The following is a 25,235-nucleotide window of genomic DNA, read 5'->3' on the forward strand; positions in this document are numbered from 1 at the left end:
CATGGGGGAGGCTGTGGCTTCCGGAAGTTTCTAGGGAAGCTCTCATTTTAAACTTTTGGCCTTGACTTGCTTCTGCAGACGTCTGCTGGTGACTAAATGGTGGCCACACCCGCCCCGCAGCCTGTGCCGACAGGGGACAGCCCTGCCGGGAGCCTGGGTTCCGATCCCGGGCATCAGGAACCAATCTCCCCTGGAGAACCCCTCAGGGGCCCTCCTTGGCCTGGCCGACAGCCTGGTGCCCGTGGGCCTGCACGACTCAGCAGGGAGCCCCAGGATGGCCACGCCTCTAGGATTCAGGGTCCTCGCCACCATCTTCAGGACCCACATTGGTCCCCAAATGGACAGAGCCAGGGACAAAGCTGTGTCCTCCAAGATGCCGGAGGGTGACTCACTCGTGGCAGGGCTAGCCAGGATGCTGGGGGCCGGGCGGGGGAGCTGGCTAGTTCCCTGCCCCACATTCCTCAGCCCTGGCTCCGGCTTCCCGCCCTTCCTGAGACCGCCATGTGCTCCTTGCTCAGTCTCTCTGCAGACTGGCCACAAGAAAGGGTTCTGACTGAGAGGACAGGCAGAGATCACGGTGGGTCCTCTGGGGAAGCCTTTTAAAGAGGGACAGTCTCTGCTGCCACCTTCTGTCCTGCCCCCAGCCCTCCCCTTGCTTCCTGCCAGGAGAGTGGTGGTGATGCTGGAGGAGGAGCAGCCATGTTGTCAGCAAAAGGGAACAGGTGCAGGACAGGTGAGCAGTGGGAGACGTCAGCACCCTGCTGGCCCCGAGGAACCATGGCAAAGCCCAGGGTCTCCTTTGGCCCTCTGCTAACCATGCTCCTCCTCCACCAGGAGCAGCTGAGCCTCCTCTTTCCAGAGCCCTGGCCCCCCTGGGGTGACGGCTGGCCATGCTCCAAGTCAGGGGCCACGTCATTCTCTGCTGACCCCAGTTCCAGCAGTCACCCTCGAGGCCAGGCTGAGCCCCTCCACCCGAACCTCCTGGGACACCACAGCCGTCCTGCTGAGTGGCTCCCTCCTTCAGGACAGAGTGGGTGGCCCATGCTGGGGCCGGGGTCTGGATCTCTCCAGGGTCAGCCTCGAGTGGGAGCCTCAGGGGAAACCGAGGCCCGGATGCCTTCTGTTGCTTGGCGGGCGGCTCCTCCCTCAGTCTAGAAGCCCCCTGCCTGTCTTTTCTACTCTGAACCTCACAGGGCCCCAGGCAGGCTGCCCACTGGCTCCCAGTGCTGGCCGTCCTCAGGGCAGAGGCCCCACCTCTGGCCTCCACGTCCTCAGCAGAAGGGTCGTGTGGGCTGGGGATAAGCCGGGGGATGAGCCGGGGGACGAGCCGGGAGACACTCCCCCGAGGCCCTGGCGTGGAGGCCAGGGGTCCTGGTCCAGGCCTCGGGGCAGGCGGCTGTACCAGGCTATGGCTGGAGCTCCCAGGCTGGACAGGACAGAGCCACAGGGGACATCCACCACAGGCCACGTGCAGCCAGGCACCAACTCGGACTGGGCTCCCCAAGGCCAGCTGGAGGCCCCTGAGCAGTGTCCTGCGGCTTTGTCTAGCGGCTTCTTTGGTGGTTTTCCTGAAGACCCCTCGTTCTGTCCCGCAGGACAGCTGTGAAGGCCAGGTCTGCACAGTGGGCCTTGAATAAGGGGCACCCTCACGTGAGAGCTGAGCATCACCACCTGAGACGGCTCATGCACCTCCCGGTCATGGGAGCCCCTGGCCTCTGGCCCTGGCGCCTTTCCGTCTTGGTGATGGTGGGCTGCCCACTCGCCTGCTGCCCCCACGGACAGGCCACTTTGTCCTAGATGACGCTCACCCACCCTGGCCTTGCGGAACTTACCATGAAGACGATGGAGACCAGGTTGGTGAAGTAGGCCGGGAACCGGTCTCTCCAGGTGAGCTTCACCTTGTCTGTCTGCAACAGGAAATGACCTGGTCATCCGCTGGGGACCACCGAGCTGGACAGACATGTGCACGTGGACGACTGGATGAAAGGGACACTCAGCAGAACCTCAGTAGAGGTGGCCAGCGAGTGCTGGTCCAGGGTGCCAGGACGCCGTGGGGCCTGTGCCCACGAAGCTGTGCACGTCCACCCTCGGCTTCCAAACGCTCCCAAAAGACCCTGGGGACAGCCGCACTTGGGGACCCTCCTTCCCAGCGAGGCTCCCCTCAAGGGCTACAGGATCTGAGGAGCTCTGGGTCACAATGGTCAACTGTCCCCTGGGCAGCTAGTCAAGGCAGGCTGCTGGCAGCCCTGGTGGCAATGCCCAGCAGCAGAGCCCGAGAGGCCACAGGGCCAGGTCAGCATGGGCTGGACGGACCCCAGGGAGGAGCCGGTCACTGGCACAGGCTGTGTCAGAGGGGGGTTTTGAACAGGAAGACACACAGGCCACTGGACACTGGCATGGACACAGCGGCAGGGCCACTCCTTTCAGGAGCGGCCACATGCGAGTGAGGGAGAGGATCCGGGGCACTCGGCAGCTCTGGCCAGTGCACACCCGAGTGACCGCACACGGAGACCCCCACAGCCATGCAGTGACGCAGTGGGGAGAGGGGGAGGCAGCAGACGTGGACACAGCCGTGGCAGGGGACAGAGACACGGAGGGTTGCCCGGCAGACATCAAGACTCGGGTGGCCCCAACAGGAAGGTACCAGTTTCACCCCGGCCAGGGCCGTCCTGACCCTCCGCTTCCATTTGTTTGTGGATTCCTCCGGAACATGCCGGCGCTTCTGAGGGTGGGTGGGGAAAAGAGAGGCTGTGCCGCAGGGCAGGATGTGGGGCCCCGGCCGGGCGGGGACCCAAGGCCCCGGGCAGCAGCTGGCCCTCCTAGAGGCCAGTGGGCTCTGGGAGTTTCAAGCAAGGACAGATGGCACAGGCTGCTCAGGGGCAAGGCCGCCAGGAGGTCAGGGCGGAGCCAAGGCCTCGCGGGGACCCGGCAGTCCTCAGGGCCCAGGCGCTGCCATCCCCCGGACCCCAGTGTGCGGCCGGGTGGTGCCCAGCGATCCTGTGGGGCCGTGAAGGAGGCCACGCCCGGAAGCCCAGGGCGACGTGCCAATGACGTGGGCGATCGATGTTCCCCAATCAGATCACGGGGGGGAGCCAGCACCACAGGGCGGTGTGGGGAGCCACGGAGCAGGGGGAGTGAGGGGACTCCGTGGACAGGTCTGGGGGCCTCAGAGCCTGGAGGGTGAGCCCTCACCTCTGTGGCGCCCCGAGATCTAGAGCCTGGGCCAGAACCTTGCCTGGGCCACGAGGTGCCATGGCTGAGGCTGGCTGGAGCCCTGGACCCCAGCGGGCAGGGCCACTGCCTCTTCCCTTAGGAGGGAACCAAGTACCCATCTGCGCTCCCTCTACAGGGCGCCACCAGACAGCCGCGGGCGGTGCCCAGGCTCTGTGCCGACTCCTTGACCAGGCTTGCGGCCAGGGTCCCCCTGAAGGCCCCACGGAGGCTTGCGGGGCCTGAGACCCCGGCGCCTGCGCTGCGCACACAGGAACACGCAGCCCGACTGGCCCACCTGGGGACAGACCCTCACTTCAGGGGACGCTCTTGCCGTGTGCTCATCTGTGCCCTCGAGCCCTGCCCAGGCCCCAGGGCTGCTCGGGGCCTGGCTCCTTCCTGTCTGCACCCCCGTGCGCTGCACTGAGTGGCCCCTGGAGTACCCACTTCAGTGCCCAGGGGTGCCGGCGACAGTGAGCCCAGCCACTCTGTGCCAGCAAATTCTGTGCCCATGAAGTGACAAGAACAGGGAAACACAGCTATTTGTCCTGAGGGGACCCAGAGGCAGAAAACGCCGTGTGACAGGAATCTCTGGAGCTCGGAGACCACCGCCTGCCTCTGGCCCTTCACAGCCAACGTGGACCTCTCCACCCGCGACAGGCGGGCGAGGCGGGGCTCCTGGTGCCCTGGCCCTGGGCAAACCCGTCATCGACTCAGCTGAGCCGCTGGATGCTGGTGGGCCCTGGGCTGCCCCTCGGGGTGGCCAATGAGACGAGGTGCAGGGACCAAGAAAGGCACTTAAAAAGACAGTGGCCTCAGCACACGCAGACCCACGCATGCCCACGGCCTGTGGGAACGGAGACCGCCACATGCGTGGAGCCCGGGCTGAAGTGCTGCCTCCTCCCTGGCCACACGGCACGGAGCGGCAGGTTGGCGGCGCTGACTCAGGGTGGTAGCCTCACAGCCACCTGCACCTCCTCCGGAGCTTCTGCTGACATCGAGGTGACCCTCAGGACACATCAGGAGGTCAGGCCCACAGCAGGGTAGGACAGACTCCAGCCCGCGCCACGCCTGGCCCCGACTGTTCTGAGTAACGTTTTACTGGAGCACGGCCAGCCTGGGTGTCACCTCATCAGTGGCTGCTGCCACCCGGGTGCACACAGCTCAGGAGCACCACACAGGCTCAGAGCCTGAAACGTTCACCCCCTGGGCCGACCCTGGTCTACTGCTGATGTCACTGGGCACCTGCTGACCCAGGTCTATACTAGATGGACACATGGCATTTGCTGACCCCAGGTCTCTACTAGGTGACGCGCAGCGTCTGCTGACCCAGGTCTACACCAGGTGGGCATGAGGTGTCTGCTGACCCAGGTCTACATTAGGTGATGTGTGGCGTCTGCTGAAACAGGTCTACACTAGGTGGGCATGCGGTGTCTGCTGGCCTAGGTCTACACTAGGTGACGTGTGGCGTCTGCTGAAACAGGTCTACACTAGGTGGGCATGAGGTGTCTGCTGACCCAGGTCTACACTAGGTGGGCATGCGGTGTCTGCTGGCCCAGGTCTACACTAGGTGGGCATGCGGTGTCTGCAGGCCCAGGTCTACACTAGGTGGGCATGCGGTGTCTGCAGGCCCAGGTCTACACTAGGTGGGCATGCGGTGTCTGCAGGCCCAGGTCTACACTAGGTGGGCATGTGGTGTCTGCAGGCCCAGGTCTACAATAGGTGACATGTGGCGTCTGCTGACCCAGGTCTACACTAGGTAATTTGCAGTGTCTGCTGACCCAGGTCTATACTAGGTGATTTGCAGTGTCTGCTGAACTAGGTCTACACTAGGTGGGCATGCGGTGTCTGCTGACCCAGGTCTACACTAGGTGATTTGCAGTGTCTGCTGACCCAGGTCTACACTAGGTGGGCATGCAGTGTCTGCTGGCCTAGGTCTCCGCTAGGTGATGCGTGGTGTCTGCTGAACCAGGTCTACACTAGATGGGCATGCCATGTCTACTGCCCAGGTCTACATTAAGTGACACTGGCGTCTGCTGACCCAGGTCTACACTAGGTGACACGTGGCGTCTGCTGACCCAGGTCTACATTAGGTGACGCGTGGCGTCTGCTGACCCAGGTCTACACTAGGTGACACGCGGTGTGTGCTGGCCCAGGTCTACACTAGGTGACACGCGGTGTCTGCTGGCCCAGGTCTACACTAGGTGACACGCGGTGTGTGCTGGCCCAGGTCTGCACTAGGTGGGCATGCGGTGTCTGCTGTCCCAGGTCTACACTAGGTGACTCGCGGTGTCTGCTGGCCCAGGTCTACACTAGGTGGGCATGCGGTGTCTGCTGACCCAGGTCTACACTAGGTGGCTCGCGGTGTCTGCTGGCCCAGGTCTACACTAGGTGGGCATGCGGTGTCTGCTGGCCCAGGTCTACACTAGGTGGGCATGCGGTGTCTGCTGGCCCAGGTCTACACTAGGTGACGCGCGGTGTCTGCTGGCCCAGGTCTACACTAGGTGGCGCGCGGTGTCTGCTGGCCCAGGTCTACACTAGGTGGCGCGCGGTGTCTGCAGGCCCAGGTCTACACTAGGTGGCGCGCGGTGTCTGCTGGCCCCGGTCTCCTAGGTGGCGCGTGACGTACCTCCTTGTTCTTGGACTCTTTCCTCAGCGACTTCTCCAGGACCCTGGCCTCGTACTCGGCTCTGGGATGGTCCTGTGGAGGGAACGGCTGGAGCTGCAGTCCACGCAGGCCCAATTTGGTGACCGGGGCGGCTGTGGGCAGTGCGCTCCGGCGCCCTGGGGCCAGTTCACGGTGGGCTGCTGGCAACATGTCCGATTTAGAAGCCCCCGTGTCTGGGCCTGGGTGCAGGCCCAGGCGGCTCCCCCGTCCTGCGGGGAGGCCACTCGACCTGGAGGGTGGTGGGCTGTGGGCAGGCTGCAGTGAGCACCCAGCCATGAACTGGCCCCAGGACCCTGTGCGGAGCAGCTGCGGGGCAGAAGAGACCAGTAAGTACCAGCAAGCGCGGGCAGCAGGCGGGCCCGGGGGCCCAGGCAGGTCAGCGAGGCACTGGAATGGAGAACAGGTGAGGCGAGGGGGAAGCAGAGAGCCCGGCCCAGGTGCAAGAGTGAGAGCCGCACGGCAGACAGGCGGGCAGGCGTGCCGGAAGGTCCCTCTCCCGGGAGACAGGCTAGAGGGGGACAGAGGATGACAAGAAATTCCAAACCTTGACGGCCTCCTTCAGGGAACCAGAAAGTGGAGACAAAAGAAGAAAGATTCATTACTCGGGCTGTTTCCAGAACGGGACGCGTCCTCTAGAGACGATGCTATATACACACAGGGGCGCCAGGGATCGAACCGTGGACACTTGACCACCGAGCCACACCCCAGCCCTTTTTTACATTTTATTTGGAGACAGGGTCTCACTGAGTTGCTCAGGACCTCACTGAGTTGCTGAGGCTGGCCTTGAACTCACGATCCTCCTGCCCCAGCCTCCCGAGCACTGGGGTCACAGGTGTGCGCCACCTTGCCCAGCTGGAGACAATTCTCTGAAGAATCACCGTGAAGGTGAACGGACACACTGGACAGAGAGTGTTGGGGACAGGGGGTTGACAGGGACCTGGGATCTGTTAAAGTCCTTGTGAGTTCAGGATGACCTTGTGTGCTGTTCACTTTGTAGCTCTAAGTTTTTGCAGATTCCCAAGTTAGTGCCAGACTCAGTCCTTCGACAGCTGGGAGGCACAGAGGCCATTCGCTGGACAGAGCCTGCTGCTTGGTGTGCCGACACTGGGCTTTGGACTTCGGGAGGCCCTCCGCCTGAGGCTGCTGCCTCCCCCGAGGCCCAGGGCAGCTGTGACACGGGGTCGCTCACTTCAGGGAGCCCTTTAGGCGCCCCTAGGTGGGCACGCCGTGTCTGCTGACCCAGGTCTACACTAGGTAGACCTCAAGGACTGCCCCGAGGACAGGCTCAGGTTCTGACCTGGCTCGGCCTGGACAGCCACTTGCTGCCGGCCAGGCAGCTGGGTGAGCACTTATGAGGCTCCTGCTGTGTGCTGGGCCTGCTCTGAGCAGGCCGGTCTATGGACCCTCTGAGCCCTCCCACGCCCTATCAGGCGAGGGCCACTCCTCATGCCTGTTAGGCAAGGACACTGGGGCACAGAGATATAAAGCAATGTCCCCAGGCCACACAGCGGGGTGTGCGTCAAATCGGGATGGAAGTCGAGCAGCCCTGACCCAGGGTCCATCTGTGGCCAGCCCACACACCTGGTCTGTTACCAACGGCCAGTGGAGCCTGGTGCTGGCTTCCCTAAAAAGGTCAGCCTATGAGGGACGGCCATGTGAGGAGAGGCCAGCTGGTGTGCGGAGGCCGGGGGAGCACTGGGCAGGCTCTATAAGACAGCCCCACCCTCCACCTGCAGGGGTCGCCTGTTCTGTGCCAGCTGCAGGAATGCCCCTGGCAGGGCACTCGGGCATCCTGGTTGGGGCTTGCTGGGCACGCCATGGCCGCTGGCCCCTGTACGTCCGCCCTTCGGAGCAGGACGAAGCTCGGCCCTGCCTCCCCTCTGCGGTCTCAGGACGGGACCCGTTGCTCAGCTGCGCCTGGCTGTGGGCAGGGAGCTGGCTCCGAGGGCCTAGGGGCCTCTGGGGACCACGGGCGAGGTGTGCCCTCCCCACACCCTGCAGCCCCCAGATGGGAAGAGGTCAGCGGGGCGAGCCTGGGTGTGCGCCCTAGACCGCTGGTGGGTGGTGCGTCCGCGTGGTCAGACATCTTGGCACACGCAAAACGGTTACCCGGGCACTGAGGGTGTCTGGAGCCCCGTGGCGGCGCAGGGATCGGGGAGTAGCCTTGCCGTGGCCGGGGCACCTGGGGGCAGGGGCTGCACAGCGCCCAGCCACTGACCTCCTCCTCCTCGAAGCCCGTGAGGTCCCAGCGGTAATTGAGCCGCATCTGCTTCCGCTTCCAGTGCTCCATGAAGGTGGCGGCTGTGGAGGGAGGGAAGTGGAGTCAGGGCCACTCGTCCCCGTGACGGGCCGCGTCCTAGTCTTCAGCAGCCCTGGGAGTGTCAGGCCAACGTCACGCACATCAGCCTGCTCCGACCCTGTGCATCAAGTCACTAGTCACCCCCACTGACGAGGACACGGCGGCGCAGTCAAGCCCCGCCACCCAGTCAAGGCTGCGGCTGGCCCCAGAGCCCTGCCCTCACCTCCTGCTCCCCTGCTCCCCAGGACCCCGCTCACAGTGGGGCCTCCGGCTGGGGGTTGGGCCAGGGCAGGGAGTCCGTGGTCACCACGCCCTGCTGCGCACTCCTAATAGGCCACACAGTTCCAATGCCACCACCTCCAGGGAGTCACCAAAAACCCGCCTTGGGGTCAACCGCTCCTCCCGAGACCTGCTAGGTTGGGACATGGCTGCGTGTCCCTGGGCTTCACTGGTTGAACTCCATCCCCACCGTGAAGTATCAAGAGGGCAGGAGCTTAATCCACAGGCGTCTGGAGGTGAGGCCTCTGGGAGGTGGTCAGGGTCAGACAGGTCATCTTGGAGCCCCGTGAGAGCTCTCTGAGAGGGAGGGGCCAGACAGACGCAGCATGCCCCCTGCCTCTCACAGGAGGCCGAGCATCACCTTGGGGCTGCCAGCAACAGGACATTACCAGGCACAGCCCTTGACCTCGGGCCTCCAGAATCTCAGCCAGAACAAACCTCTTTGCTTTCTAAAGTCACCAGCCTCAAGCATTTCACTGTAGTATGGAAAACAGACTAATATGGAGCCCTCCCCACACTGCACCTGTCCTGCTCCTGTGTTGCCACCTTCTGTTCCTATCCCTGTCTCACGTTCTGTGGAGCTTCCGGCATGTGTGTCCTGAGCACCTATCCGGGCCTGGCACACACGGACGGTCAGCAGAGCTCACTGATGAATGGGTGACTTTCATGAGCACACAGCTTGCAAATGGAGACACAAGAGCCTGAATCATTTGGCAAGAGTGCTCCCCACAAAGGAAGTGCTCCCCACAAGGAAGACCAGCAGAGGCCCAGGGACAAGCGAGCACAGGGCTGGACACAGAGTAGTGCTCAGGATCCTCTTGCCGCTGCGAGCCAGGCACGGCTCCCCCCCAGTGCCTCGCCATCACAGCTAGTGGGCACTACTTCCCCATTTGAAGGAGGCTCAGAGGGGTCGGACGGCTCATCTTGAGAAGTGGCGGGACCAGGACAGAGCTAACATGACACGTGGGACCCTGAGTCTCCAGTGTGAATTCACAGGCTCCCAGCAGGAGGCCACGTGCTCTGGAGATGGCGTGGGGTGGAGAGGTCAGTCTGCAGGGAGCCGTCCCTCTTCCAGGGATGAGAACGCATCCTGGGGTTTAAACGTGTTCGTCCCCAAGGGTCAGTGGCTCCTCAGCCAGGCCCAGCCAGCAGCCAGGGAACTTTCCAGGCCTTGCAAATGGGCAGGACTTCATCCCGCGAGCTGGACACAGGGACGAGAAGCCAAGCTGGATATGGCGAGGCCACGGGGGGTGCCAGCATAGGGGTGCCAGCTTGCAGTGCCAACCAACAGCATTGTTGGAGCCAGAAACAGGCTGCCCACAAGAACCTAGGATGATGGCGGGCGGGTTCCCGGGGGTTTGGAGCCAGGAGGACACGGCCACCCCAGGATGCCCCAGGAAGCAGAGCGGAGGGAGGGGCACCTGGCCCGCCTGCTCTGGTCCCCAGCGGGGTCCCCGGGGCAAAGCCTCCAGGAAGTGGAGGTCAGGGAGCGCGGGGAACGCGCAGGTGCAGAGCAGGGCGGGGGGGACGGCCGGTGTGGGGAGGGGCTTTGGACAAGAACCTAAAGGCACAGGTGACAAGAGAAACGGACAAGTGGGACCTCATCCAAGTACAAGCTTCTGCACAGCGCAGGGGGGAGCCAACCCAGGGGAGGGACAAGAGGCAGGGGACCAGCGCCTGCCTGAGCAGCACCGTCCAGGGCGGCAAGTGACGCACCGAGACGAGGCGGAGCACGAGCAAGTGACCCGAGGCCGTTTCCAGGGACGTGAGCAGGTCAAGAGGAGGATGAAGAAAACACTCGGCGCCACTAACGTGGGAAGTGGGACCACACCACGGGGACACACCACCGGCCCCAAAAGGGACGATGCCCCAAAGGGAGAATGTGGGGAACAGGTGGGAACCTGAGTGGGACGGCCCCCACGCAGGACGGCACCGAGGTCCCCAGGCCAAAGCTGGCCGACCTGGTGCTGCAGCCGCCCCCCCACACACACACACAGTGAGGGAACAGAAGCTGGGGACGGTGGCTCCTGCTGGCCCTGCAGCCGAGCACCGTCCACGCAGCACGGGGTCCGTGGACCTTCAGTGGGTGATGACGACGTGGCGCACACACATTCTTCAGCCGCGGGGGAATCGATCCTGTGGTCTCCAGCAACAGGGTCGGGCTGGAGAGGGACGTAGGGGGGGCGGCCGGGCACCGAAGCGCCAGGTCTCTCACGGTCTCTCCGCGGGAGCTAGAGGGGCGGAGCTCGGGGGAGGCAGCCGGCCACGGGGCAGAGGGCCCGGGAGGAGCGAGCTCTGGGTCCCGTGCCAGCTGGTGACGGCAGTGGCACCCTGGGTGTCAGTCCAAGAGCTGGAGAGGGGCTCTCGGTTCTCCCCGCGGGAGGTGATCCCGCTGGGTGACAGCCACCTCCATGCCCGGGACCAGGACGGCAGAGCGCCCAGAGCCCTGCGCTGGGAAGACGCAGGGCAAGACCTGCCAGCCCCAGGGCCACGCGTGCCCAGGAAGGAGACCCAGCTGTGTCTGTCACCACGCCCTCTGGTGTGGGGACCAAGGTGGGGCCGGCCTCCGTCTGCCCCGCACCCAGAGGCCCTGCTCCTATGCCCCCCTCTGGCCACGTGCCCGGCCAGGCCTCGGCCGTCTCAGGACAGAGACGACTGTTGGACTGAGCTGGCCCAGGAGGGCTGATGCGGGGAGCTGGCTGTCCCCGTCTCCTCCTGGGTGCAGCCTCCGCGTTTCCGTGCCCGCCTGTGGCCTCAGCACTGGTGTCTGATGTGGCCTGGTCACGTGTCAGGCTTCAGGCCAGCACGTGGAGGACACTGGCTACCCTCACGCCCAGGCTCTGGGTGCAGGCCCCACTCCTGGGCAAATCAGCGCTGAGTGCAGAGTGCACACGCTACGCCCAAGGCCAGGCAGAGTGGGATCTGAACCTCATTCTGTGACACTCCAGGGTCAGCCCGTGAGCACCGTGCTGGATGGGCAGGGAGTAGTGACCACAAGCCCAATTGTAAGTCCAATTATTATGGGTATGCCTGACAGGGACACTCCTGCCACCGGCCCTCCTGGCACCAAGCATGGGCAACAGTGGGTCCATGGGTCCTGGGGGTGCCAGTTATACCACGTGGGACACAGCACCCGCCTGGCAGCAGCAATGGGTGTGGTGCCCTCCCACCCGGTCCCCCACTGCGGCCCCTCAAGCCCGGATAACGTGCTCCGTTTCAGAGACCCACACACTGAGGTCCCGCCCGGGGCGGGGGGCCTGTTCCCAAAGGGGGGACACCTGGTCCCCGACTTTGAATGTCAAGACCAGCCTGGGCCACGCTGCAAGGTGACCAGAGACCAGGCTCCCCCTGAAACCTGGGCCCGGAGGCCAGCACGGTGTGGAAGAGGTGGCAAGAGGGAATCCAGGCCAGGGCAGGAGCCGCTGGGCAGGGGCCACGTCCCTCTTTCCTTCAACGTTTGTCTGAACGACACGACGCCAGCAGCACTCAGGGGCCGCGGGCAGCAGGTGGGCCGGCCCTGGGTCGGCACTGGACCCGAGCGGGGCGTGGGGGCAGGACTTGACTGCTGCCTTGTCTCTGCAGGAGCGTCCCTGAGCTGGTCCCAGCAGTCCCTAGGGTGGGCCTCCGAGTCACCCCGACGGCTCTCACGACCCGGCCCCCTGGCAGGGACCCCACCGTGTCCGCCAGGAGGCTGCTCGGGAGCAAGGCTGCGGTGTCCGCATGGTTACGTGAGGCTCCACGGCGGTCCTCAAGGCAGGGTGGGGGCTGGACAAGAAGAGACACCAGGGAGCGGGCGCTGTCTCTGTCCAGCCGCCCCGTGAGGGCCCCGAGGGCGGGCGGCAGTTGGAAAGCCAGGACATGACCAGAGCCAGACCCCCGCACCTCGCTCCTGCGTCCTCGCCCCCAGGCCCGTGAGCCACCAACGTCTGCCGTGGAAGCCGCCAGCTCTGTTTTAAAGCAGCGGCTGAGCTGGCCGCCCGGACGCTGGGCACTGCAGCCACTCTCCCCACACTGTGTCCCCTGAGTCCCCACCTCGAGGTCCTCGGCCCCCTGTGGTGCTGCCGGGAGGCAGGGCTCTGGGAGGGTGGGGTCCCGAGGGTGGCCCTCATGCTCTGGTGAGCACCCTGACAGAGAGCCGCCTGTCCCCTCGCCCCGTGAGGACATCTCTGCACCAGGAGACGGGCCTCACCAGCACCGCTGGGCCCTGCGTGATCTCGGACTTCCGGGCTCAGGCTGCAGGGCCGAGGTGGCGCCTGTGCATCTGTGTCCCAGCCAGGGACCTGTGCTCAGCGCAGACTCCGCCTTCAGGAACGGCAGGGCAGAGCCCTCGTCCGGCACCAGCCGTGGACGCGGGTGCGGCCTCTGGCCTTGGCTTTGCACGGGGCCCCTGCACCCACCTCTTCATCCCCAGAGCCCCATCTGCTGGCCTTTTAATCCCAGCAGATGACCCCCCCCCCAGCTCCAGGGAACAGCCCCCTCCCCCAACTGTCAAAGCCACCAGGACCTCAGGCGCACCCGGAGGCTCCGGCCCCTCTGTCACCTCGCTCACACTGTCACACTGAGCATCGAGCTCGGTCCCAGCAGCTGGGCTGGGAGCAAATCACCCCCTTTGTTCTGCACGAAGTGGACACGCGGCTGAAACCCACCATTACGCTATAATTTCAGAAAATTGATCCCAGCAGAGAGCTAAATGGGGCTAGGAGCTGCTTAACGTGACGATCCATCTGAGGCTCTGAAATGTCACCCGCACCAGCAGGAGCCACCACGGAGCCTCCAGGACCAGCGGGCGGCTGGCAAAGCCCAGCTCCCCAGGAGCACAGGGCTGTTCTGGGGGGGCTGCTGCACAGGGAGCCCACTCCCCATCGCGGCCACGGCCAGGGCCCCCGCGTCCAGGCAGGACAGGTCTGGGGCTCTCCCCGTCTGGGCGGGCAGTCGTGAGGCCAGCCGGAGGGCACGAGGAGGGCACCGAGCCAGGAGAGGAAAACCGATCCGCCGAGGCCAGGAGTGGGTGGTTGAATGAGGATCAACGCCCCCGTGCCCTGCTAATCGCACTTGGCAGCCGGGCAGCGGGCCAGGGCCAGCTCTGTCTTCTCACCTGCGGGCGGGTGAGTGGGCAGGGCGCAGCTCCCCATCTCCCAGGCTCACCAAGCTCTGCTCTGCCCTGCGGCTTGGGTCCGGAAGGAGTGAGCTCCCCACCCCAGAGCGCTGGTGGCCTGAACTCGCACTGGATGCCCCACTCCAGACGGGCTCACCTGGTCTCCCTGCCTTGGGGGTGCAGCTGGGGAGGCCAGGGTAGGCCAGGCTCCGGAGGACAGGCCCCCTGACCACGTTCCTCCCTGGAGCAGGGATGGCCATTTTCTTTGAGGGAGAAAAGTAGTAGGTCCCCAGCGCAGAGCAGCTGGGTGGACAGGGCAGCCCTGTCCATGGCGCTGCGGGTTTAATGAACGCCATCTCATCCCTGTGGGTCCCGGCTGACCAGACAGCCTTACTGCCTGGACCACCTAGGCCAAGATCCGACATCTGCTCCCCCAAGAGGACACCTAATGGGGGCTTGGAGAACATCTGGATGGAGAGGTGTGACCAGGGCACTCACTTGGACCTTGGATATTAATGGGCCAAGCTGTGGATCTGTGATTAATCAGTTAGCTGTGTGACCTTGGGCAAGTCACTTGACCTTTCTGTGCCTCAGCATCCTCATCAGAGATAACAGACCTCCCTACGGCTGCTGCAGGGTCCCAGAGACAGCCCGTGCAGAGAGCACAGACAGGACCTGGTGTGGCCGGGAAGAAGCGGCAGTTTGGGGAGATGGACGAGAAGCTATTTCAGACAAAACTCTGAGGTCGGTCAGGAGAAAGGGAGAGTCGTGTGACACACCCTGTTGGCCAAGTTGGCTGGTGACGTGGGAGGGGCAAGGGCTAGCGGTCAGGCCCCGGGGCTCAGGAGCCGGGAGGCTGGGGTTCGGGTCTTCCTCTGCTGCTCGGGCTGGTGTAGGCTCCGAAGGCTCATGGGCTAAGAGGGGCCACGGAGGCACCTGCCTTGCCGGTCACCGGGGAGGGGTCTCCGCACACCACAGGCTCGGTGGGCACCTGCCACTGGGAGGGCTCGCCCCCCCCCCCAGAGCCCTTCTCTGAGGAGATGAAGACAAGGGAGAGGGGAGAGCGGAGCGTAGTCTCGGGGGACAGGGCAATGGCCAGGTTCTCAAAGCCCGATCTTCTCGGTAACAGCGGGCACCCTACAGGGCTGCTCAGCAGGCAGGTCCCGGGGCCCCCCGGTGCAGACTGGGCAGAGCAGGACGGTGCCTGGGATCTGCATCCTGTTGTCGGGTTGAACTCCGGGCCTCAGGAATGCTCTGCCTGAGCCCCACCCCAGCCCCTGCTGGCCGGCTTCTCTGGGGCCTCCAAGATGCAGCAGGCGGACACAGCACATCGGGGAGTCTGTTCCCACTGCCACAAGGCTGGCAGGGGACAGAGCCAGTCTCGGGCCCCGTGCCTGCCTGACCCTACCAGCCACGCTCCAGTCATGCGGGTGAGTCAGAGCTCGAGGCTGCCCAAAGCACTGGGCGGTGGCCACACAGGCCGGGCCCACCGTGGCCAACTTCCAGCTTGGGCAGGGGAATCGGGAAGCTGGTGTCCAGCCAGGAGGTGTCCTGGCCTGGGTGGGGCCTGGAGGAGGGAGGAAAGGCAGGGCTGACCACTGCTGAGGTCCCCAGGAGGGGCAGGGGTCTGCGGTGAGGGGCAGCGGGTGAGGGGACGTCAGAGATGATTCCCCAGGGCCCAGGAGGCAGGAAGGGGGGCAGGGGTGGGCTCCTGTCCCTGCCTGCAGCCTCACTGTCCTCATTTGTGAGAAGAGGTGAGGTGTCACCTGGGGGATGCGGAGGATGGGGTGCCGAGGGCCACCCGAGATGCCCACCTTGGCTGGAACGCTTCCCAGCACGGGCAGCTCAGCACCCGGGCCAGCCCGCCGGGTCCCCCGCACAAGGCCCGTGAGGTGGCCTCTCAGGCTGAGCTTACTCCGAGTCCTTTTTTGCCCACTGAGGGGGATGACAGCTGACCCCAAGGCTGGGCTCACCTCTGCCCCCGTCTGTCTCCTGCTTGTAACCCGGGACCCCGTGTGGCGGGCCGCAGCCCAGGGCTGACGTCGCCTGGTCTGAAGGCCACAGGACCCGTGAGGCCCACTGGAACCTCCTCTCGTCCCCGGGGGCCTTGCCCACCAAGAGGGCTGCCAGCTGCAGCTGAAGTTTCAAACTCAGAGGAGGGTCCCCATCGTCCCCAAACAGAAAGTCAAGGGGATCAAGGGACTGGTGTCAGTCTAGGTCAGGGCTGGACAGGGGAGTCGAGGGCCCACACTTGGAGAGTCATGACCCTGGTCCCCAGGGTCGGCAGGTGGGAGAAGACCCCTGCAGGTGGCCCTGATTCAGGGCTGTGCCCGGGCCCTTGCCCCTGACCTCTTCTGGCCTGAGGCTCTTGTCTAGTTGGGGACCCAGCAGAGGCCTGTAGGACCCAGTTTGAGAACCAAGGGGTGACGACTGGTTTTTAGACATTTAGGCCAGACTCTCTGCTCCTGGTCCTCTGTCACCAGGCAGGAAGGGACCCTGAGGAGAAGGCCGTGGTCAGCGCACACACAGAGGTGTGGCAGCCCCCGTGCGGCCTGCAGTTCTTCCTGCGGGTGGCGGGGAAGGTACAGCGGTGACATGCTAGGACTTAAAAGAGGTGACCTCTCAGTGACCAGGAAGCACCAGTGCTCTGGGCCCCTGGAGCCCACCCCGCCCCCAGGCTGTCACAGTCCCTCTTCAGGCACAAGGAGCTGGGAACACAGTCAGAGCCCAAGGTTCCTCCTTCACCCTCGCTCCCTTCTCCCCTGGCCACCAGGGTGGCCAGCGCTGGCCAGGAGAAGGAGAGGAACACCCGGGCACCTGGGGCTCTCTGCAGGCACGGGAGGCCCAGACCCACATGCCTGGCAGCCACCTGACAGTGACCGTAGAGTCCGTGAAAGTGGACGAGTCTGCAGGCTCACTGGGACAGGGCCGTCACCAGGGGCCACCGACAGCCACTTCTTCCCCAGTCCCAGGGCAGGGTCAGGGAGGGCACAGAGTCTGGCTTCTCCAGGGCCCTAGTGGGGCACAGTCGGGGCCTCTGGGGCCAGGGAGAGAGGGTGGACTGAGGGGGGCACCTGGCCACCTGGCTGGCCAGGAAAGGAGGCCCTGAGTGACCTAGCGGCCTGGGTAGCCATCACCAGGAGGGTCACCCTGTGTGCCACTAGAGGGTGCTAGCCCAGCAGCCACACAGCCTCAGGAGCCCCAAGAGACAGCAGAGCTGGCTGGTGACCCAGCTGGAGGGGGCACTGATGGCACTGGGGCCAGCACAGCTGAGCCGCTGACACCGTAGCCCAGTTAGCTTCCCCTCTGATGGCTCATTGGTCTTTTGGTCACTGGCGAACACACCTCTGTCCTCCATGTGGCCCCTCTGCCACAAACACTGCCTGGCCACATCCTCGGAACTCAGGTCCGTGGCCTCCAGCTCTCCTGGGACGTTCTCCTGAGTCCCCTCCCTGGGGGGCACTGCCCTCTTCTCTGTGCCCGGCCCCAGCTCCTACAGACGTGAGCCCCTGGAGATGACGGGCCCTGGTGTCCAGTGTGGGGGTCACAGCCTGCCACTGCACACATCCCAGATACCCAGCTGGCAAGGCCGCGGTCAGCCCAGTTTGCAGAGAAGGGAACGGATGGCACCTCTGCTGACCAAGGACACGGGCAGGGCCAACCCCCTGTGCCCAGGAAGCAGCTGGGCGGGGATCGGGACTCCTGGAGGAGGAACCTGCCTGGCTCTGGTGGCAGTGCAGGCCAGTGGGCAGGGCGCAGGTGCAGGACGGCTGCTCGGGAGCGGGGACCCCGGGGCCCCTCCTAGTGTCTCTCGGGGCCTCAGCTTCCCTTCCTTAAAATGGGCACAGGACACCTGCTGGGAGGCCACGAGGCTCCAATGGGAGCCAACGCCCCGGCTGGCCCAGGTCCGCCTCCCCCACGAGGGGCAGCTGTGGTCCTCAGCAGGGCCACTGCCAGCCTGGCCAGCCTGGTGCCCTCCTGGGCCTTCCAGGGCCCCAACGGGTCAGAACCGCCCCTCTGCACCCCGGCAGCGCCGACCTGGTGCCCTCCTGGCAAACCCCGCCTGCCGAGGCTCCGAGACGGAGAACCCAGGAGGCACGGAACCCCGGGTGGCGTGGGTGGCTGCCCTGCAGGCTCCACTTACCCCAGAGGGCCATGAAGACGGAGAAGAAGACGGTGGCCGGGTTGTCAAAGAGGTGGCTGGCGCGGGCCGTGGCACAGGCCGAGCTCATCTTCCAGTAGCTGCAGGTCTTGTCACAGAGGGGGCACATGGTGATGTTGTGTCTCTGGTCACACATCTCCATGCTGCAAGAGAGGGGCCGCTTTCAAGTCCCCCGGCCACTTGGATGAGACACCTCCTGGGGGCCAGGCAGAGTAGCAAAGCCCCTGCTCCTGCACCACAGGGGACACTGTGAAGAGCATCAGCTGGTGACAGCCGTGCCCCTGTCCCTCCCTGCCACCCAGGGCCAGCTTCACAGGTGTGGGACCCACGCCGCCAGCCCAACCCGAGTCAGCAGGGCCCCTGCCATTCCCGTCTTAGAATCCCTAGGAATTCTGAACAAGGGTGTCACATTTCCTTTTGCAGGGGGTTCTGCCACTCCAGCTGGCCCTGATGAGGCCCCACTCAGAGTGGCTTGGGGCAGGATGGTCCCCTCTGGTGACCCTCAGGCAGCAGCCTGCACGCCAGCCACCCAGAAGTCTGGAGTCTTGGCGAGCCTCTGCCCTGTGGCCGGGCAGTGCCAGGGCAAGTCTGTTGGGAACGGAGCCCAGGCTAGGCCCCAGAACTGAAAGGACAAGGGTAGCTGGGCACAGTGGCCACCCCTGGAATTCCAGCCACTCGGGAGGCTGAGGCTGGAGGATCCCACGTTCGAGGCCAGCCTGGGCAATTTAGCGAGACCCTGTCTCAAAAGCAAAAAGGGCTGGGGAGTAGCTGGGGGAGCACCCCACTCAGTCCCTGGGAAGCAGGCCGCCAAGTGCTTGTGGGGCCCTCTCCCCGACACCAAGGAGGGTGGAGGAGGCACCCTGGAATGTTCTCCAGGAGGCTGGGTCACAGGAACACGTCCCCAAGCTACCTGGTACCAAGGGGGCCCACCTGGGATGGTGGCCCTGGTTGGTGAGGCCTCTGATCTGCTGTGCAGACAGGCTTGAGGGGCAGCGCCCGCAGCTACATGCAGAGGAGGAGGCCAGCAGCCAGGCTCTCCCCTCCACTGACTCGAGAGGCCACCAGCTGGTAGCAAGAGCCTCAGCACCGGCCTGCGTGGAGTGTCCACCTGGCTGGGATCAGCACTGGGGATTACAGAATCAATCCCACCTTCACAGATGGGAAAGGAGCCCAGAGAGGGGAATAAGTTCCTCAGAGCCACACAGCCCAGTGGACTTGGACCTTGGTCTTTGAGTCTTCAAAGTGTTCTCGGGGCCATGGGGGTGGGGCTCCCTGCCGAGGTGGGGTGCCTAGGCTGGGTCCTTGTTCTCCCGTCCTGCATTCTGGGACCCTAGCCAAGCCCTCTAGCTTCAGATCTGGTTTTCTTTCTGAACACCAGGAGGGGGCAGAATAAGGTCCTTCCGGCTGTGGCCTCCCCGTGAACCTGGCCCAGACCCTCATCTACGAACAGACGCCTGGCTGGAGCCCCCGTCCCCAGAGGTCGGACGGAACCTGGGGCGGAGCTGAGGTCTTTGCTTGTTCCCTTTTGGCTAGGTTCCTGGAGACAGTGAACCTGGGCACAGACGCACACCTGGCCCACCGCAGCCACCAGCTCCAGGGACCTTCCCGTGCCAGTCAGGGGACATCGGGCAGGAGGTGGGAGGGGCGGGAGAGGCGCGTGGCAGCTGCCCGGGGATCTGGGGAAGAGTGGGTGCCCGTGGGGCCGTGGGGGCTGGGCGCGGGGACGTGGGGGCTGGGCGCGGGGCCGACTCGCAGGCAGGGGGATGAACTGTGCTCCGGAGCCGGCCACTCTGGGATGGATCTCTGCGACCCGCCTGGCCCCGGGCAGGTCACTCTACCTCCTGTGTCCCAGGGTCACCCGTATGTGACGTGGGTGCTGATAATGTGTCACTGGGTTGTCGGGGGGACAAGACAACCGAGGTGCACGGACCTCTGCATCGGGGCTGGCGTGTGACCGCTGTAGTCACCGCTATCATCCGAGAGTGGCCACCCCTGGGAGCTGGGGAGATCTCGACAGAAGCCCAGGGACGGCCTCGTGGGGGCACCTCTAGCCCTTACTAAGCTTCCCCTCTTCTGGGGCCTCTCCAGGGAGGCAGCGGGGACGCAGGGGGCAGCACATGCCCAGCTGTGCCTGACCTGAGCCCCTCCGGCAGGGAGGTGGGTGGAAGGCCACCCCACCGCTTCCCTGACCCAGGGCCATAGTGGCCACCCGGCTGGAGGGCCTGGAGGCGGAGGTGGAGGTGGAGGTCGGAGGTGGAGGTGTTCCCAGGGAGGCCGGAAGCTGGGCTTCCCTGCAGGCAGCCTGGGGAGCCTGCAGGGCCCACGCGCCTCCCCTTCCAGGCACAGCACCAGGTGAGGCTGGGTGGGGACGCCTGGCCCTGCCTGCCAACCCCCCTGAGTCACTGCGTTTCTGACCACGTGATGGCGGCCGAGCTGGCACAGTCGAGGGGATCTTGGACCCTTTCCTGGGCAGTCCACGCCCGAGCTGGCAGTCTCCGCCCGAGGAAGGAAGGAGACTCACCTGGCCTGCTCCAGGGCGTCCGGGGACACTCCCTCCCTGCCCTGCCCTTGCCGCCCGAGGCCAGCCTCAGCATCCCCCGCGGCTGGGCTTCAGAGATGGTCACCATGGCCAAACGGGTGCAGGGGCCTCACACTATCCTCAAAAAGAAAGGACAAGCGCCCCCTGCCCAGGGTCAGGACAGCACTGAGGGGCCGGGCCCGAGCCCCCGCGAGCTCTGCCGGGGCGGGTGGGATACTTCAGGTGTCGTTCGTGGATCCAAACCTCCTTAAACACAACCGGTCGGCTGTGGCCTCTCTGGGCTTCTGAGAGCCAGCCTGTTCATGGGCTGGACGACTCGGTGGCTCTTCACTGACCGGAACTACGGGTGGCTCTCCAGCCCACGGCTGTGTCCGAGGAACTGGCAGAGTCACCAGGAAGCCACCAGCTGGCATCAGGACTTGCTGAGACACAGGGTCCTGCGAGGCCAGGGCAGTCAGGCCCCGTGAGGACCTCGGTCCCTGCAGAGGGCTGCACCCGGAGGGCCTGAGAACAGAGGGCCGAGGTCCTGGCGCCCTGACAGCTGGGGCCTGGGCGCACCGCTGCCGTGTGCAGGGGTGGCTGTAGCTAGTCCAGTGACGCAGAGGAGGCGGAGGTGCCGGGGAGAAGGGCCCCCCGAGCCAGGCTGGTGTCTCTGGGGTCCTGGCCGCCTTCCCGGAGCCCCCCAGGCCTGGCACAGTGCTCGGAGACCAGGGAGGCCCAGGGGATCTACACACAGAGACCTGCGTGGGCTGAACTCGGCTGTGGCTGGGCCCTGGGGGTGACAGCGCAGGCGCCACTCAGAGGCGGCCGTGGGGTCAAGGTGCTCTCCGGGCGGCACCCTTCCCGACCCTACAAGGTAGGGGATTTTCTTGCTGTTTGATGACCCCAGATGACATAACAAGTCCTTCAAAACATGAGAACGGGCTTGGCGTTGACCTCGCGCCCCGAGTCAGTGAGGGTGCCCAGGAAGGTGCCCACACGTGGACGCAGCTCTGAGCTTCTAGACGGCGGCCGCCCAGGTGTCCTTGAGGTCCCGGGGGCTGAGCGCGGGAGGCTGTGAGGCCAGCCTCCCACTGGACTCTGCTCCTGGGCGGGGGCGTGACCCTGGGGGCTGTGCCTACCTGGGGATGTTCTCGTCCACGGTGGCGCAGCCGTAGAGGAACACGATGACACCGACGACTGAGGCTGGGATGAGCATCTGGGTGTAGGCGCCCAGCCAGGCGAAGTACAGGCCGATCTTCTCCCCGAAGTACTTCCTGCCCCAGAGCAGACAGAGGCTCCTTCTCAGCCCACCACCCGGAAAGAATGCGCGTCCCTCCCCAGAGGGGAAGCTCTCTGCAGGGCACTTCTGGTCCCAGAGGCAGCACGGGGCTCGGAAAACCTCCCCGGGTGGGGGCAGGGGCCCTGCTCTCAGTGGGTGTCACCCGCCTCTCTTTTGGGCCCTGGGAAGGGGCATTTGTGCTTGTGCAGGCCACACTGGTGGGCACACTGTGCTCCCCGAGCCTCGAGCACTGGAGTGGACGTGGGCCTGGAGGGGAGAAGACCCGCCACACCCGTCACCCGTGGTCTCCTGGTGGCTAAGTCGGTTTCCACAGGCCACACTCTGTCCAGTCCCAACAGGACACGCTGCCTGAGCTGATCGGTCCCTTGCAGGGACCAAGGTCCTTGGGCCTCTCACAGATTCTGACAGATGTTGAGGGAGGCAGGGAGCCCCAGCCGTGGACAGGGCCAGGCGCGGCCATGGGGGCAGCAGAGACTGGACGTGACATAGGACGTCCATCCTCCAGTGAGTAAAGAAGCCGCTGCCCCCAGCGCTGGCTGGGTCACACGCAGAGCCTCCCACGCAGCTTCGAGTTCCAACAGGTTCCCAGGCGACTGAATATTCAGAGCGGCTGAGGCCACAGGGACGTCCCCCCACTGACGTCCAGCCAGCCACCGCTTCCCCCAGCCAGGGCCAGGCCCGCGGAGCCCGCTTACCTGACCAGGTCGATGGGCTGGTACTTGTAGAAGACCCCATAGCTCGCCCACTCCTCGTACAGGAGCTGCAGGAAGAGGGGGGGGCAGGTGAAGCCGGCACCCCAAGGCTGCCTCCCACCGAGTGCTCGGAGCTGCTGGCCTCGGCCCCCGTCACATCACCTCGCCGTCAGCACTCACTGAGCACTGGCTGAGCCCGGGTGACGGCGGCGGGGAAGGCGCTCCTGGCAGGCTTTGGCATCCCCCACCTTGCCACCTGACGTGGAGCTGACCCACAGTGCCGGCACCGCGCGGCCTCTCCGCGTGGGCTCACCCGTCGCGCACCAGAGCTTCTCTATAGAAGTCACAAACCCGCCAGGGTTTCGAGCAGAGAAATATCAATGGCAAATTGAAAAAAAACCTCACGGGTGTAAAAATAGCTCGAGGTCTGTCTCCGGAGATGGGCCCTCGATTAACCGAGCGAAGTGCAATAGATGAGACGGGCCCGCCCTGCCTCCCCCAGGCTCAGGCAGGGACGGTAATGAGCCTGGTGGATTGGAAGCCTCCCGGGCCCAGGGAGGAGGCCCCGAGGAGCGCTGGGAAGGCTGGCCAAGGCCGACTCCCACGGTGTGGGCAGCCCGCGGCCCACCTTCACCCCCGCCCGCGCCAGGCCGCACCCTCCAGCTGCGGGGAGCAGGGCGGCTGCCTCTCCCCTGGCTCAGGCCTGTTCCCTAGGCCAAGCCACCTCCCAAACAGAGAGTCCCAGGTCCTGGTGCTGGCCAAGGGACCCCCTGGGCCTTGGTGACTTCTCACAGTCCCCGGAGGGCACGGACGGGGGCGTGAGGTGTGTCCGTAACTGGTGTGTCGAGCTCCTTGTTGGGCTGATGTCCTACTGAGAGCCCACCTGACAATCAGGGAGGAGGAGACCTCGGTGCCCTGCACCCATCAGCCCCTGCCCGACCGGCCCAGGAAGGCCAGGTTCTGTAACCCACAAAGGGCCCACCGGCCGCCACACAGTGCTCAGAGCCGCGGGCCTCACCCGTGGCCCCGAGGCCAGAGGCCTGGCACTGTGCCCAGTGTCCCCCAGCTGGCAGGAGGGGGTCAGGTGGCTGTGAGGCCCCTGTACCCCACAGCCGTCTTGAGCAGGGCCACGGGGGTAGGTGAGGGCTGGATTCACCATCAGAAATGAATAATCGGACCCACCGGAAGGGAAGGAGGTCCAGGTGTCTCAGGGGCCACCACGGGCAGCAAGAGGCATCCAGGTCTGTGAAAGGTGTGTGGGGACTGTCCCCGGAACCCTCAGAGGCCTCCCACCGTGGGCTGGGACCACCTCGGCCTGAGCGGGGACTCTCACCCTCTTCCTGACATTTAATTAGAAGCTGGAGTGGAGGGGGCTGTCCTACCCGATTCTGCCCTGGAGACGAGAGACCACCGTCCCTCTGCTCGGGACCGAATGTGTGCCTCGAATTCACATGTGGGCGCGGAACCTCTGGAGACTGTCCTTGAGGCTGAGGCTCCCGAGGCCATCAGGGTCAAGTGAGGTCATGAGGACGCAGCCCTGGTGCGGTGCTGGGACCAGTGCCCTTACCACAGGAGGGACCGACACCAGAGGTCTTTGTGCTACCAGGAGGAGGTGCCACCAGAGGGGCTGGCTGGCTGCCAGCCAGGAAGAGAGAGTCCCACAGGGAGCCAGCCGAGGGGCAGCACCCTGGCCTTAGACCTCTGGCCTCCAGAACTCAGGCAGTAAGTGTTGGTCAGCTGACCAGTTGGTGGCTGTGGCTGTGGCATCTCAAGCTGAGAAGTCCTGCCCACTGACCCAGAGGCCCAGAGCTGATGGCCAAGATTCCTCCAAGCAAGTCTTGGAGAATGAAATGTGGCCCTCGGGTCAGGGGTCCGGCCTGGGGAGCTGTCCTCCGGGGATTTCTCCCCTCTGGGGCTCTGCAGCGCTGAGAAGCACCCAGGAGAACACGGCGCTGGCTCCGTCCAGTCAGTGCGCAGGCTCTGAGAGGCAGGGACGGGAGCCCTGCGCAGAGCCAGCGTGGTCTTCGGTTCCACAGAGCCCTGCCATGCACCCCCTGGGCTCTCTAGATGTCACGTCCTGTCAGGGGCATGAACAGGACACTTCCTCAGGTTCCACATCCCAGAGATCACCAGTGAGGCTGGCCGCTGGCTGGGGGTGAACCCTGTGGCTATCGGGAAGAATCGGGACACGCAGGCGTCCCTACCCTGCCCAGCGGTCTGCGGGGAGTCGGAGCCTGCTCTGATGTGGGGTGTCAGCTCCACTAGGCCTGGGCAGCGGGAGGGCCCCTGTATTGTACAGAGGATGAGGGTGCTGTCCCTGGTCCCAGGTCACTGCAGGAACCGAGGGACTCAGCACAGAGGCCTGAGGTGCACAAGTGGCCCCCTGTGAGGCACCCTGAATCAGGCTGTGCAGATGACAAGGGGCGTCCCTGTGCAAGCTGCGTAAGCAGGCCGCACTGGAGCCAGGCTGGGCCTCTGGGGAGGGAGAGTGGCCCTGCTTTACAGCACCGTCCCCTGCAGCCAGGTCACCAGAGGGGGGGAAGGAGAGAGAGGGAGCCAGAGAGATGGACCGACAGAGATGGGGGTGTGGGAAGGAAAAGGGAGGGAGAAGGAGAGACACAGAGTCGGGCAGAGCCACAGGGCACAGAGACCCGGGGCAGGCACAAGCTCTAGGAAGAGAGGCACCTGAGACAGGTGGGGAGGGCGGGCCATGGGGCCCGCACGGCGCACAGCAGCTCACCGCCGCGCTCAGATGGCAGACGGAGCCCCCACCAGCTTCCCACGAGGCCACTAGCCTCCGTGGCCTCTCTTCCTGCCAAGAAGAGAAGTCCTGCTCATCTCCCTGGACTGTCACGGCAAAGGAACCACACGGGATCTCCCTGTCACCACTGGAAAAAGGGCAGGGAGCCTCCGCCGTCATCACCAACAGCACGGGGAGAAGCTGGCCACGCAGGCTGAGCACCCTCCATCCAGTGACCAGGACCTTCTAGCTGTGGGCCTGAAGGGGTC

General features: G+C 64.9%; 1 protein-coding gene across 5 annotated transcripts in view; it reads right to left on the reverse strand.

Moving 5' to 3' along the window:
- The window catches only part of Ano1 (anoctamin 1), a 143,570-nt gene that overhangs the window by 20,022 nt on the left and 98,313 nt on the right, over nucleotides 1-25,235 (reverse strand). For 4 of the 5 annotated variants that reach the window (XM_046444943.2, XM_046444942.2, XM_046444941.2 and 1 more), the window contains exons 10-17: nucleotides 22,230-22,294; nucleotides 21,374-21,508; nucleotides 17,696-17,856; nucleotides 8,097-8,179; nucleotides 6,423-6,434; nucleotides 5,840-5,911; nucleotides 2,645-2,722; nucleotides 1,833-1,907 (exon numbers count right to left, since the gene is read on the reverse strand). In XM_046444943.2, the coding sequence (XP_046300899.1) occupies nucleotides 1,833-1,907; nucleotides 2,645-2,722; nucleotides 5,840-5,911; nucleotides 6,423-6,434; nucleotides 8,097-8,179; nucleotides 17,696-17,856; nucleotides 21,374-21,508; nucleotides 22,230-22,294 (681 nt within the window). The remainder of the gene's footprint in view (nucleotides 1-1,832; nucleotides 1,908-2,644; nucleotides 2,723-5,839; nucleotides 5,912-6,422; nucleotides 6,435-8,096; nucleotides 8,180-17,695; nucleotides 17,857-21,373; nucleotides 21,509-22,229; nucleotides 22,295-25,235) is intronic. The other variant, XM_046444944.2, reaches the window with a different exon arrangement.

This window comes from Marmota monax, unplaced genomic scaffold, assembly GCF_021218885.2.
Source record: "Marmota monax isolate L192 unplaced genomic scaffold, Marmota_monax_Labrador192_F-V1.1 WCK01_AAM20220418_F8-fsc00038, whole genome shotgun sequence".
NCBI classification, from domain to species: domain Eukaryota; kingdom Metazoa; phylum Chordata; class Mammalia; order Rodentia; family Sciuridae; genus Marmota; species Marmota monax.